This window comes from Pinus tabuliformis, chromosome 8 (assembly GCF_031772625.1).
Source record: "Pinus tabuliformis cultivar Carrire ecotype Pingquan chromosome 8, CPIR1, whole genome shotgun sequence".
Taxonomy (NCBI): domain Eukaryota; kingdom Viridiplantae; phylum Streptophyta; class Pinopsida; order Pinales; family Pinaceae; genus Pinus; species Pinus tabuliformis.
In genome coordinates, this window is record NC_142294.1 from 800,884,937 (window position 1) to 800,899,586 (window position 14,650).

The 14,650-nt window shown below is 41.1% G+C and overlaps 1 protein-coding gene across 1 annotated transcript; it reads left to right on the forward strand.

Annotated features, from left to right (window-relative positions):
* Positions 1 to 344: 344 nt before the first annotated feature.
* LOC149237996 (uncharacterized) lies at positions 345 to 11,293 on the forward strand. The gene is made up of 5 exons (XM_089369443.1): positions 345 to 1,879; positions 2,053 to 3,680; positions 3,921 to 4,629; positions 4,741 to 5,132; positions 10,842 to 11,293. Exons 1-5 carry the CDS (start codon positions 345 to 347, stop codon positions 11,291 to 11,293), a joined length of 4,716 nt encoding a protein of 1,571 aa, XP_089225569.1.
* The last annotated feature ends 3,357 nt before the right edge of the window (positions 11,294 to 14,650 follow it).

Genomic DNA, 14,650 nt, shown 5'->3' on the forward strand with positions numbered 1-14,650 from the left:
CATTCTAATTTTCTCATATTTTTTGACTAATATAATATATTAATAGCAAGGATTTTAGTTGTGGCTTTCCTGAGGAAATCATTGTGTAATGTGTTGATTGAATTCTTTCTCTTGTATGTTTTATGATTTAAAGATCATTTAATTGTTTCTGCTGATGAGTATAGTATATTCAATTCTATTGTTTTAGCATATTACAATTAGCAATTTGAAGGGAAGGTTGGAGCGCTCTGCAACTAGGTTTTTAAGCAGACTTTCGACGCCATCGAGTTCTGGATAAGCTCTGCAGCCTGTGAGGGTCTGACCTCCAGCGACTGACATAGTACTTCAGGCGAACCTTGGCGCACATGGACCCTCCCCAGGGGGGGGCCTCAAAGCCCTCCCCTCTGACAGAAACGACGCCGTCAAGATCCCCGGATACCCTAATTTTTGGATCAATCCGCGCAGGCCAGGAAACAATATCGCACCAGAACAAGCTGAAAGAAACAGCAATACCGACTAACAAGATCGGTGCAGTCCCAGAAGGAAAAAATCAGACAGAGGAACAAACCAAGTTCACCTCAAAAACCTGCAAGCCAATAGCAGAGGAAAGACCCAAGATAGAGCTGCCAAGTCAGAAAATCAATGAGAGAATACAGTACATGACAGATCATGCACTCATAGGAAAGTTTATAGGAATGTGGCCAACAGAAAAAGCGTTGCATGGATGGATCTCGGCAAAGTGGAAACCAAAGGGCGACATCACATTACAGTTAGGACCGAAGGGTTTTTTTACTGTCATATTCTTTTGCTTAGAAGACAAGTTCAGAATCTTAGATCAAGGCCCATACTTCTTTAACTCAGCAGGATTGTACCTGAGAGAATGGATAGCAAGATTCAATCCGGACAAGGAAGACCTCACCTGGGCCCCTGTTTGGATCAGAATGTACTCTCTACCGGAGGAATACTGGGATGAAGGAATACTCAAGGATATCGGAAATGGGCTGGGAGAATACATAAAAGCAGCAGAAGAAACAAAGTTGAGAAGATATACTTCATATGCACGCATCTGCGTCTTCATGCGACTAGACAAAGCACTTCCGGATTCGGTAAGTCTCTCCCATGACGACTATGAATGGATTCAACCTCTAGATTATGAACATGTTCCGTTTCGATGTCGTAAATGTCATGCTCTGGGACATATCTTTAGGGATTTCCCGCTAAATATCAAAGCCCCTATTTCTGACCCCTCTGATACGTCAGCCCATGAGGGCTTTACCAAAGTTCAAAACTGGAGACGAGCTCATAAAAAACTGGCTCCAGGTGGGAAGCTTCAACAAGACTCTGCATCTTTTCCCTCCACAAGCAACAGTTTTAAGATTCTGACTCAAACCTCAGAAGATCCACCCCTGAGCTCAAAGCCAAGTTCATCACCGCTCTCCAAGCCCGATCTGAATACTCCCTCTAGCTCGGCCCCTGTAGCAACCATCTCTATGGACAAAAAGGCTGCACCCATGGATACCCAAACTGATAACACAGGGAAAACAAACGAAATGGAAGTTGATGGATCTGTGAAACATCTCATCATCTACGAAGAAAAAGATGATGAAAGAAGTCAACCGCAGAGGATGGAGGAAGAACCTGAAAACTTTGACATGGAAGGACTGGACTTACTTGAACTCGAGCAAGCCTGCAAAAAGAAAAACTATGATCAAATCCCAGAGATGCAGCTCAATAAGCTGGAAGTAGTTCTCTCGAAGGTATATCAGCAGAAGCAACTAGGAATTCAACCAAGCAGTTCCTGGGATGGTAGCCTTCCCCCAAGAGACTTCAAAAAGAGGGGAAGAAGAACGGAACTCCAGAGAACCATTGAAGTAGGAAAAATCCTGGTGGACTCAGGAAGGTATGCAAAATTGACGAAGTACTACAAATCTTCCCTCAATAGTGAACCATGAAGCTCACCTCATGGAATTTACGGGGGCTCAATAGCCCAGGAAAACTCAGATCTCTAAAAAACATGATAAAATTGGAGAAACCGCAAATGTGTTTTCTTCAGGAAACTAAATGCAACAGCAGTACGCTAGGAAGCATCCTCTCCAGAGCTTGGCCAGGATGCCAATCAGTAGCAGTGGACACAGAAGGAGCATCAGGGGGACTAGCCATAGTGTGGAACCCAAAAATGATCCTTCTCCATGACTTTCATGCCTCCCACAATATCATTCAAGCTACATTTCACATCACAGGAACCAATATTCATGGCAACCTAACTAATGTTTACTTCCCTCGGGAAGCTGGAAACAAAATAGCCCTCCTCAACACAATAGAGGCTTTAAGCTTAAGCAGAACGCACCCTCTATGGATCATTGGCGGGGATTTCAATATGATCACCAAGCTTGAGGAAAAACGCAGAGGAAGAGCAAGGCTAGATCAGGAAAATGCCCACTTCAAAGATTTTATACAAAACAACTCTCTCATCGACTTACAATTCTGCAATGGCACACACACATGGAGCAATCGCAGAGCAGGGAAATATCAAATCGCCTCAAAGCTAGACAGATTTCTAATCTCAGACAATTCGGTTCATCTAGGAGGGGATATAACGACTGCCATTCTACCCTACTCAGGATCTGACCATTGGCCCATTTCACTCCAATGGCAGAGGCCCGATAACTCTATCAATCGACCCTTTCACTTTGAAGAATGTTGGCTTCAACACCTTGCATTCATGGACTTCATCAAATCAAAATGGAGTACTTTCTACCCACCGGAAGGATCCAAAATGTATCAGTTTCAACAGAAACTCAAATATCTAAAAGCCCAAATTAAGAAATGGAATCAAGAAATATTTGGAAATGTTTTCAAGGAGCAGCAAAATCTGAACAAGGAAATGGAGGAACTTCAGCAACAAATTTTCACCAAGGGACATACCATATGGACCTTAGAACAGGAGCAATGCATAAATATTCAACTGGAAGAAAGGAGAAAGCAAGAGGAAATACTCTGGAGGCAAAAGTCCAGGATAAGATGGTTAAAAGAGGGGGAAAGGAATATCAAATTCTTCCATAGAACCACTGTCCAGCGACGAATGCACAATAACATCTCATTCATACAAAATCAGGAAGGGGCAAAATTGGAAAAGCATGAAGAAATAGAGGGGGAATTTCTACAACACTTCAAACAAGTGCACAGAGAGCCTGAGACAAACAGAAATCCAGCCATCGATAAAATTATAAGAAAAATCCCAAAAATCATTACAGATGAGCATAATGAGATTCTCCTACGTCCCATTCTCCCACAGGAAGTGGATGCAGCAATGCACCAGCTCAAAGCAGGCAAAGCGCTAGGACCAGATGGCTTTTCGACCACCTTCTATCACCAGTTCTGGGAAATATTAAAAGAGGAGGTCTGGCAAGTTGTAGAGGAATCCAGGGCTCTTCATTGGCTCTTACCCTCCCTCAATGCAACCTTCATTGCACTCATCCCAAAGGAGGAGAACTCTAATACACCGAACAAATTCCGCCCTATAGCACTGTGCAACGTCATCTACAAAGTTATATCAAAAGTAATAGCAAACAGACTAAAGCCTCTTTTGCCTTTGCTGATATCACCGGAACAGTCTGGCTATGTGGAAGGGAGGCAGATCCTCGATGGAATCATCCTCACGCATGAAGTCATTCATTCCCTCAAGCATCACAAACAGGCAGGTATGATTCTAAAGCTTGACCTCTCAAAAGCATTTGATAAAATAAGTTGGACCTACATGAAACAAATGTTAAATGCTTATGGTTTCTTGCCCACGTGGGTGCGGTGGATCATGAATCTTATATCATCCACATTCTTCTCCATACTTGTGAATGGCATTCCCTCTAAACCTTTCAGTCCTTCCAGAGGAATCCGGCAGGGTGATCCTCTTTCCCCCTTTTTGTTCATTTTAATGGCTGAAGGATTAGGCAGGTATATCAAATCTGCGCACGTCTCCCATCAGCTCAAAGGGATTTCCATTCATGGCACCCCAGCCATAACCCATCAACAGTTTGTTGATGACAACATGCTCTTTGGCTACCCTTCAGTTCAGGAAGCCTCCCTCTTCAAATCCCTTCTCAATGACTTCTCTGAAGCCTCAGGCACCAGTGTTAATAATGCCAAATCTCAAATCTATTTCTTCCATACCTCTCCTGTGGTGCAGCGAGCTATAGCCCGTATTCTGGACTTCCCCATAGACACCCTTCCCTCTAAATATCTAGGAGCTCCCCTCATTGACTCAGCCATCAAACACTCATCATGGCGCACCTTAATTGAGAAGCTGGATTCTCGTCTCAATCTCTGGACGCATCGAACTCTGAACATTGCTAGCAGGGTGGTGCTTATAAAAGCTATACTCCAGGCTATGCCGCTATACCTGTTTTCAATACTAGCAGCGCCCAAATGGGTAATAAAAAGAATAAAGGATCTTCAAAGGAACTTCCTATGGGGTAGTACTGCCACTAACAGAAAATGGGCCCTGGTAAACTGGACAACTGTATGCATGCCCAAAGAAAAGGGAGGCATTAGACTACAAGACCCCAATCAAAGCAATGCGATAATGTGTGCCAAACTATGGTGGCAGTGGCTCTCCAACACAGACAAACCATGGGCCACCATCTGGACAACCAAGTATGCAAATAATAGACCACAAAAGGAGCTAATCAGGCTTATTCCCAATGTTAAAGGATCGCTCATATGGAATGCGGCCAAGCAACATTACAGGTTAATACAACAACACAGCTTCTGGGAAGTAAGAAATGGCAAAACAACACGATTCTGGATGGATGCCTGGAACCAAATGCCGAAGCTTAGCAACATCCTCGACCCTCTTCCATCATGCATAGGGGAGGAGCAACAAAGGCAAACTATCAAACAATACTGGACCCAGGAGAAGGAGCAAGGATACAGGCAATGGATACCAAGTGACAGGTTACCAGGGACTTTGGATCGCTCCTTCAAGGAAAGGCTGGAATGTGAACTTCAAAACCGACGCATACGACATTCAGAAGGCAAAGACATCCTTCGATGGGGATACAGGCCAAAAGGAACCTTTACAACTTCAGAAGTCTACAAATTAATCAACTCCAACCAGTCTCCCCTCGATCTCATCTGGGGAAAAATATGGGATACAGGTATATGGCCTAAAATATCAATCTTTCTATGGTTGGTGGGGCATTAGAAAATTCTAACTTGGGATAAGCTAAGGAGAAGAAATTATAATGGACCCTCAATGTCTGTCAACTGCAAAGCCCAGGAAGAAACACTGCAGCACTTTCTCTACACTTGCGCTATGGCAAATCAATTGTGGGAAAAGGTTAGTTTCAGATGTCAGAGAAGATGCAGAGTGGCAGAGAATATCATCGATACCCTGCGTCAATGGCAAAAGAAACCATACAAGAGTGAAATCCTTAATTATTTATGGAAAATAATCCCTGGACAGCTTGTGTGGGGAATTTGGAAAGAAAGGAACAAACGCATTTTCAAAGACCAGAGTTCTTCTTTAGATCATATATGGAACAGACTCTGCACAAACCTCAAAGAAACTCTGCTAACACACACCTGGACTAAGGAGGACCTCCTGTCATGCGAAAAGAGTCAATTTTGCAGACAAAACCGACCTCCCTAGAAACTAAGGCGTTTCTAGTGACAAACAAAACAATCAAGCACTATCTTTCCCTAAATATGCATTTAAAATAAAAGTAACCAGGTGTTTAAGGCTTACCTTTAGTCCAACGCTGTTCGTAGCAGCCAAGCCTCTCCGATCCAGATGAGCTCCTCTCCTTGAAGCCTGCATACACAAACAAGCAAACGATTACATAACACCTGAATAACTCATATAATAAAACATATTCATCATAAAGACCAAGGAGTTTATGAAAAAAATTATATATAACAACTTGTTGAGAAAAATGAACTTAATTGTATTAATTGGAAACAAAAGAAACCTTACAACCAGTGCCTTGGTGTTGTGCAGGTCCCTCCCAGGGTCCAGCAAGAGTTCTCCTCTACTTTGATCAGCTCACCCACTTCCAAATGAAGCTAAGAAAGGAATGTGATCTCTCCTCTCAAGCTCTATAAGGGAGTCCTAATTTCAGCAGCATCTACCCTTAGGAATGTTCAACTTTCAACCTCCTTTGCCTCTGGCCCAATGCCTGTATTTATAATGCTTTGGAGGAAGTTAAACAGGTCCACCATCAATGGGATAAGTCCCTCTTTCAAAGGGATAGCTCCCCTCTTCATGGGATAAGTTCCTCTTTCATTGGGATGCATGAACCATCTGGAGGAGCTCAATCCACGTCAAACCATCTTCTAAAATGCTCTAGAATCGATCGCAAGTAAGTTTTTTGAAGTAAAACTTGTGCCTTTTGACTTTTACAGGGGTACGCACCCACCCCTTTACAGACAGAGCGTACAAGTACGCAGGTATTATGTACTTGAGGTGCGTGCACGCAGGTAAGAGTAAGAGAAAGTGTGGAACCAGAGTTATATTGATTTTTTAAAGGCTTTCTCTCTTTTTTGGAGTTTGACATGAGGAGAAGAGGTATAAGACTTGCCAAGGAGGACAGTATGGTTATTGATGGAGCCATACTGACTGCAAATAGTCATGGTGACAAATTTTAGTGTAACAGATTGCCCCCTAAAGTGCAAGGTCTGTAGTAGATTAGGGTTTTATATCATCTAGGAAGGGTGAAGCACTTTATCATTTCGAGGATTATCTTGTGGAGAGCCCAGTCGGAACCTGCAAATATTCAACACAAAATACATATATGAGATCATATCATCGCTGAGGTAGGCATTCCAATACTCAGATCAAAAACTTAACTAGCAAACTAACTACTACTCTGATATAGGAATGATTTCGCAATACATCATAATCATAGACACAGTATGGACGCAGCCATCTGTTTATAATTAGTGTACTGTATAATGAATACAAAACTCCTCGCAGCCTGGATGGCGAAAACTAGATCCAGGGTCTTCATTTCTGCTTCCCGAAATAGTACGATTCTATCCATGCGAATAAATGAGTTGATGTCGAACATAGTAGAAACCACTTGATTACTAGTCAATGATGTAAACTGTTAACAAGTGTGAGAGAGACCACCAGTGATGTCAATGGTTCTCAAAGTACCTAGTACAATCCATGAGATGTGAATGAATGTGTTGATGTCGAACATGTCACAGAATCCCTTGATCGAAGGTCATTGATGTAACCTATCGTCAAAGGCGAGAAACCTGCCATTGAGGCATGCAGATTTCAAGGTACTGATGATTCCTAGATCATCTTTCTAGATAATGTGCTGATGTCAATAGAAAGCGATCCGTCGTAGGCAAGCCCACAACACGAAATCATAAATCAAGTTGAAGAAATTTAGTCGCAAGGGCTGACTCAGGGATGGTCAATATGGATGACAGATATTTTGCAAATGAATGGCTTATTGGCAGTGACCTCTTGAACACATAACGACACAACAGATGGCTTGGTGACAATTGACCCAAAGTTAATACCCAGAAACCGGCTAAAGACTTTCAATGTGGTTTGATCAACTATTAGGCAAAGGATTTCCCAACCCAGGTGAATAAAAGTGTCGTGTTTAAGAGTGGTTATAAAGTATGACAAACAGGCTCATTTTCCTCTCTTTTCCCCCACCATTTCTGGCAAGTACCTCTTTATTTTTTACAAGCTTGAGGAGGATAACATTTGCTTGATTATAAGCTCATCCTTCGGATGAGTCCAACTTAGTTTAGATTCGAACCCTAAGAAGGAGTGGTCCGTTCCTGTTTGTAATCGAACAGGTCCTTTACTGTGAAATTTTAACGAGTCCAGTATAGGAGAAACTCGGTGTTTTTCAATTTTAGAGAGTCTGAAAAACTTAAGAAGACTCCAGGGTTGACCTTTTTCGTAAATTTGTGTCTCCCAAGCCCGAAAAAGTATAAAATAATACTTGAGAGAACCGCTTGATCTTTACGACCAAGGAGTACTTTCATGATTAGTGTCTCTGATCTGAAAAGTAAAAAGCGATCAAGGACACGTCATTTTATTTCCAATATCGAATTTGAAACGACAAAAATCCGGCAATCTTTTCATGTTTTTACGGTCAGAAAAGGGCTGTAAGAGGACCGTCTTTTAATTCCGTTTTAACGAGTTTAAAAGAAAAACTCGGCGATCTTTTCATGTTTTAGGAGTCAGAAAAGAGCTTAAAGGTGACTCTAAGGTTTCACTTTTTCGTAAATTTTAACGAGTTCGAAAAAATGATTAAAATGTACTCATATGGCCGACTTTCAATTTAATTTACGAGCTGGAAAAGATGGAAAGAACTCGGCATTTTCATTTGTTTTACGAGAATGAAAGATAGAAAAATAATCTCGGGATTTTCATGAGTTTAACGAGTCTTGAAAATAACTGAAATTGACTCCAGATAGGTTTCATTTTTACAAAAGCTTGAAATAGAGAAAAACTATGCTTCAAAGTAGTTTCATTTTTACACAAGCTTGAAACAGAGATAAAACTGTGCTTGATGCCCCCTAAGCATAATTGCTAGAGTGCATGCCCCCCTAGCTTCATTTTATTCAACTAAGTACAAGCTGGATGGAATGAAGGTTCATGTACGAGATCATTTGAAAGACCCGACCTAAAACTGTAAGAAAATTATGCAAAAACTAAAATAACTAACCTAAATATACAACTTAACATTTATGAGATCTAGTCAAACTCTCGACTCAATTAGAGGAGGATTTGTTTCATTTTTTAACGAGCTTGACACAGGAAAAGAACTATGCTCGGATTCGGTTTCATGTTTATGCAAGCTTGAAACGAAAAACTATGCTTGTTATAAGTTCACATGCCCCCAGCATAATGACGCAAAACGAGGTACATGCCCCCCAAGCTTCATTGCATTCAATGAGGTGGATGGAATGAAGCTTTACTTTCAAGATCTTGGAAAGACTTGTGGGAGTTGTTTCATTTTTTAGTGAGGTTGACACAGGAAAAGAACTATCCTCAAAACCCTTGTTTCATTTTTTAAACGAGCTTGACACAAGATAAGGAACTATGCTCATAACTACTCTCTACAATCTACCTATATAACCTATCCTTGTTTCATCTTTTAACGAGGTTGACACAAGACAAGGAACTATCCTCGAACCTGATTCATTTTTTAACGAGGTTGACTCAGTAACAGGAACTTTCCTCGAAACATCCAATTTTATTTTTTAACAAGGTTTAGAGAGGAACAAACTATCCTCGCTTCTACTCTCTACAATCTACCTAACAAAAACTTTACTCTAAAAACCTTGATTCATTTTTTAATGAGCTTGACACAAGACAAGGAACTATGCTCATGACACCTTGTTTCTTTTTTTAATGAGCTTGACACAAGACAAGGAACTATGCTCATGACTCCTTGTTTCATTTTTTAACGAGCTTGACACAAGACAAGAAACTATGCTCAAAAAGTTCGCATGCCCCCAGCATAATGATGCAAAGCGAAGTACATGCCCCCCAAGCTTCATTGCATTCAACCAGGTGGATGGAATGAAGGTTTACTTTCAAGATTTAACAGTGGAGTCGCCATTTTGTCATGCGGAAAGAGTCAATTTTGCGGACAAAACCGACCTCCCTAGAAACTAAGGCGTTTCTAGTGACAAACAAAACAATCAAGCACTATATTTCCCTAAATATGCATTTAAAATAAAAGCAACCAGGTGTTTAAGGCTTACCTTTAGTCCAACGCTGTTTGTAGCAGCCAAGCCTCTCCGATCCAGATGAGCTCCTCTCCTTGAAGCCTGCATACACAAACAAGCAAACGATTACATGGCACCTGAATAACTCATATAATAAAACATATTCATCATAAAGACCAAGGATTTTATGAAACAAATTATATATAACAACTTGTTGAGAAAAATGAACTTAATTGTATTAATTGGAAACAAAAGAAACCTTACAACCAGTGCCTTAGTGTTGTGCAGGTCCCTCCCAGGGTCCAGCAAGAGTTCTCCTCTACTTTGATCAGCTCACCCACTTCCAAATGAAGCTAAGAAAGGAATGTGATCTCTCCTCTCAAGCTCTATAAGGGAGTCCTAATTTCAGCAGCATCTACCCTTAGGAATGTTCAGCTTTCAACCTCCTTTGCCTCTGGCCCAATGCCTGTATTTATAATGCTTTGGAGGAAGTTAAACAGGTCCACCATCAATGGGATAAGTCCCTCTTTCAAAGGGATAGCTCCCCTCTTCATGGGATAAGTTTCTCTTTCATTGGGATGCATGAACCATCTGGAGGCGCTCAATCCACATCAAACCATCTTCTAGAATGCTCTAGAATCGATCGCAAGTAAGTTTTTTGAAGTAAAACTTGCGCCTTTTGACTTTTACAGGGGTACGCACCCACCCCTTTACAGACAGAGTGTACAAGTACGCAGGTATTATGTACTTGAGGTGCGTGCACGCAGGTAAGAGTAAGAGAAAGTGCGGAACCAGAGTTATATTGATTTTTTAAAGGCTTTCTCTCTTTTTTGGAGTTTGACATGAGGAGCAGAGGTATAAGACTTGCCAAGGAGGACAGTATGGTTATTGATGGAGCCATACTAACTGCAAATAGTCATGGTGACAAATTTTAGTGTAACACCTCCCCTCAGACGATAGGGAGAGAACTATTATGGAAAACTGGAATATACAACTCCCTAATGCCTCTCTAAACAATGTTCCCTCAAGAACCAACAATAAAAAAAAAGAATCTTGGACTGCTCCTCTAGAACACTCAATCAAGCTCAATTTTGATGGAGCCTCCAAGGGCAACCCTGGAAAAGCAGGATATGGAGGAATATTTAGAAATCATGCAGCGAAGCCTCAACTGATCTACTTTGGGAATATTGGTTGGGACACCAATAATTCTACGGAAATGGAAGGCCTATGGCAAGGCCTCCAACTGGCAAGAACTCACAATTACCTTCCCCTGGAGGTAGAAGGAGACTCTTTGCTTCTCATCAATATGGTTCAACAACTCCTCAATGGCTCACATGCTAGCAAGATTGCTACGAGCTGGAGGCTGGAAGCCAGATTAGAAGCAATAGAACTTGAGCTTCTTAACAATAGAGTAATAATCTTCAGTCATGTCAAGAGGGATGGCAACAAAGTTGCCGATCTCCTAGCCAATGTGGGGGTAGAAAGCAACCTAGAATTACTCACAGGACCAACAAACATAATTCCGAACAATGAAAAACTACAGGAATGCAACCAGATGGTGCAAGAAGAAGCTACACCCCTGGATGCGGGTGCTCTGCATAGTCATTAATTCGATGGGATGGAGGACGGCGAGGTGTGAAGGGCACATGTCCAGCATGCGCGCCGGACGGAATACCGGGTGGGAAGACGGGACATTAAGCGAGGCAAGCATTAAGGCAGATAGAATGAAGGGTCTCTGCATTAAACAGAAGTTTGGCTCCGCACGCGCTGAGGATTACCCGCCTGCAACAACCCTGATAGCCACAATAATGGCGGGTGAAGATCGAGGGAGAGGCGCTTGTTTATTTAAGAATTCTGACAGCAGTGAAATGCTACTATGCCTCATGATATTCAGAATCATTCTGGGTTTTGGTTCTGCAAAGGTCTTGGGTGGGTCTGGCTTTGTCTGCTGTTTTCGGTTTATGGTTGGGGAGAAGAACTCTTTCGCAACTGAAGGAGGCTGCCACAGTGGTGTATGCAGATTTAATCTAGCTGATAGTAAAGGTTACCCGAGTTCGCAGATGGTTAATCAAGGCGGTAGCGAACAGCTCTTTGATGGTAGCGGAAACCTCTCTGTTGCACCTAATCTTCCTTCGGCTGCAGGTAATACTCTCAAAGTAACTTGTAGATTCCCGCCTGCGGCTGATTATTTTCATCTTGCTATCTGCAATTTCTGGATAGTCATGACGAGACCTCGCCAACGTTTGTTAAGCCGTAGGGGCTCTGGCCATGGCAACCCCTCTCGCTATTCTGTTGGGCCGGGTTCCAAGGAACAGGTTCCAGAACCTCTGAGATCTGAAAACGTCATGAGACCGAGTCAATTTATCAATCCAAGTTCTCCAGATTCTACCGGCTCGCCGTCCTTCGGCTCTACTACTTTCACTTTTAATTGTGCTCTCAGTCGACCCCGAATTACTGCTCATGTCTCTGTGCTTTTTCTGGAAGATACCCAAGATGAAGGCGAGCCTGGTATCACTCTGCCTCACTCCCCTGAGCCTTCTCCTGCAATGCACTACGGGATATCACAGCCTGCCAGCGCTGTCAATACTATTTCAACTGATCCAGCTCAGACGGAAGGGACGGAAATTGACGAAGGTGGCTGCAGGATTGTTGAAGAGCCCCCTGATGTTTAATCCCATGTCTCAAATCCTCTTCAGTTTTTTGGTCATCTGGACAAGATTCAGTTTTGGCTCTGTTTGTCTGATTATATGTGTTCGTTCTTGTGTCGGATCTACTGTTATGTTTCATGTTCCAGTGATATGTGCATGTATCAGTGGTATGTTCATGTGTCGATAATATAGTCAAGTCCCAAATGTTTCTTCCTGATTCCCCTGCGCGGGATATCTTCTCTCATCTTATAGTTTTGGACTAGACTTGCTCATTCGGCCTATCTTTTAGGCACGATGATTATCAGGACCCAAATGATGTAACAGTATTCCCTTTTTGTAAATAATAGATTAATCTTACTTAGCAAAAAAAAAAACAATTAGCAATTTGAATTTAGAAGGAATTTCGACAAAATAAGACTCATAGAAGAGAAAGCGACAAAAAGTAACAAAAAAACGACACATGAAAAACTTACCCAGAAAAGCACTACAAACCAAGTCAAAAGCTCTTTGATCTTATGGGAAAGGCTAGAGCTCCAAATTTAAGTGTGAAAATGAGCTCTACAAGCGTATATTATATAGATCTATCTCCCATGGGGTTAGGTTAGGGTTTATGACGTGCAGGCCTAAAATCAAAGTAAACATTAAGGGAATTTTGAGGTCTAAAATGGGCCTCCTAAGGAAATTATAAAATAATAGTGGAAATAATAAAATAAGATTAGATTATATCATCAAATTTTAGAGGGAAAAAAAAAAAAAAACAAACAAACAAACAAAAAACAAGAAAAAAACTACTTTTTCAACTCGTATTTTCAATTTATCTCCTTATGGGTTTACTCAAATTTTGAGCAAGAACACTCATTGGATGCAGAATTTGATTCATCATCCAAGGAGTATCCATGTTTAATACTTTCGATGGACCTCGCTACACAAAAAATGAGAAATACGTGAAAAACGTGATTGCAATCGCATTTTTTCATGTATTTTTCATTTTTCATGTAGCAGGGACCATCAAAAGTATGTAACATGGGTACGCCTTGGATGTGGAATTAAATTTTGCATCCAATGAGTACTCCCACTCGAAATTTGAGTAAAATCTTAGGGAGATAAGTTGAAAATACAAGTTGAGAAAGTAGTTTTATTATTTTATTATTTTTTAATCTTTTTATTTTTTTACCCCAAAAGTGGTGAATCATCCCCTATGGTTGACATCATCATCTTGATTCCTATTGGTTCTTATAAAGTTTATTTTGGTTGTATACTTTTCTTAGGAGGCCCATTTTAGACCTCAAAAGTTCTCTAATGAGCGACACTTGTCCAAAATCGAAAATAGAAACTTTGTGCCACTTGTCAAAAAATGTTTTTGGACTCCCTATTTTATAGGGATGAACATTAGCTTAATATGACAAACTTCACAGTCACACTGGCAAAAAAGCACTGCACAATTCCCAGTAACAAGGGATTGCACAATTCGTTAACTCAGTTGATTGTGTAGTCTTAACTATGAGAGATGGCTATCGTAGTTTTTGTGCTCAGTGACTACCTATCTTCAAGGATTACGCAATTATGATCCTTAAGGCATAGTTTATGATAGAGAGTTGTGCAGTTCCAAAAGGGAATATTGGCAGTTGGTGCAAGATCTAGGTAGGAAAATTCTTGTGTTTTAAAGATGTTTAGTTGTCGTTGATAAAACTTAGTCATCATCAAGACAACCTAATCAAGTCATCACAAGCGTTGCATGCAAAGAAAAGTAATATCGTCAACAAAAAACAACTGAAATACTTGATGATCATGAAAGATGAGTTCTCATGAATAGGAGGGAGGCTCCAAAATCAAGACATAGGAAAAATTTTGGTGGGGGGTTGTAGTAGCTACAACACTTGGTGACACACTGGAAGAACTCCAACTCTTTGTATGGGTTTAACTCTATAAACCAGGTCTAACTCTTTAGAAAGTATTGTTCATTTAATTAATCATCGCAACTTCTTTACTTAGCCTGAGTTAAATATATAGTTCCTTCATTCTCTTCATCGAAAAAACACTAATAAAAACATGTCAAACTCAGTTGTTTTGATTGGGGGAAATGGTTATATAGATGCACAAGTGGGAAAGGGATTATTAGAGTCTTGGTTTTCATCTCTAGTGTTGCTTCTTTGCTAGTAGGCTTGGACAATACCACCGTGGAGTCACTTTAGGGACACAAACATTGCTCCACTTTTAGCGATCGTGCACAGTACCCTGACATAGTTGCTTGCTTCACCTCCTCGCATAGGAAGCCTTTATCTTCTTCCACCATTTATTTATTTTATTTTATAAAACTG

What these genes read in the sequence shown, in the direction of transcription:
- LOC149237996 (XM_089369443.1), top strand. Translation starts at nt 345, where the DNA reads ATGGACCCTCCCCAGGGGGGGGCCTCAAAGCCCTCCCCTCTGACAGAA. An exon ending in ATCCTGGTGGACTCAGGAAG is followed by an intron (nt 1,880 to 2,052) that starts GTATGCAAAATT and finishes ATGCAACAGCAG; the next exon opens with TACGCTAGGAAGCATCCTCT. An exon ending in CAAGCATCACAAACAGGCAG is followed by an intron (nt 3,681 to 3,920) that starts GTATGATTCTAA and finishes TAATGGCTGAAG; the next exon opens with GATTAGGCAGGTATATCAAA.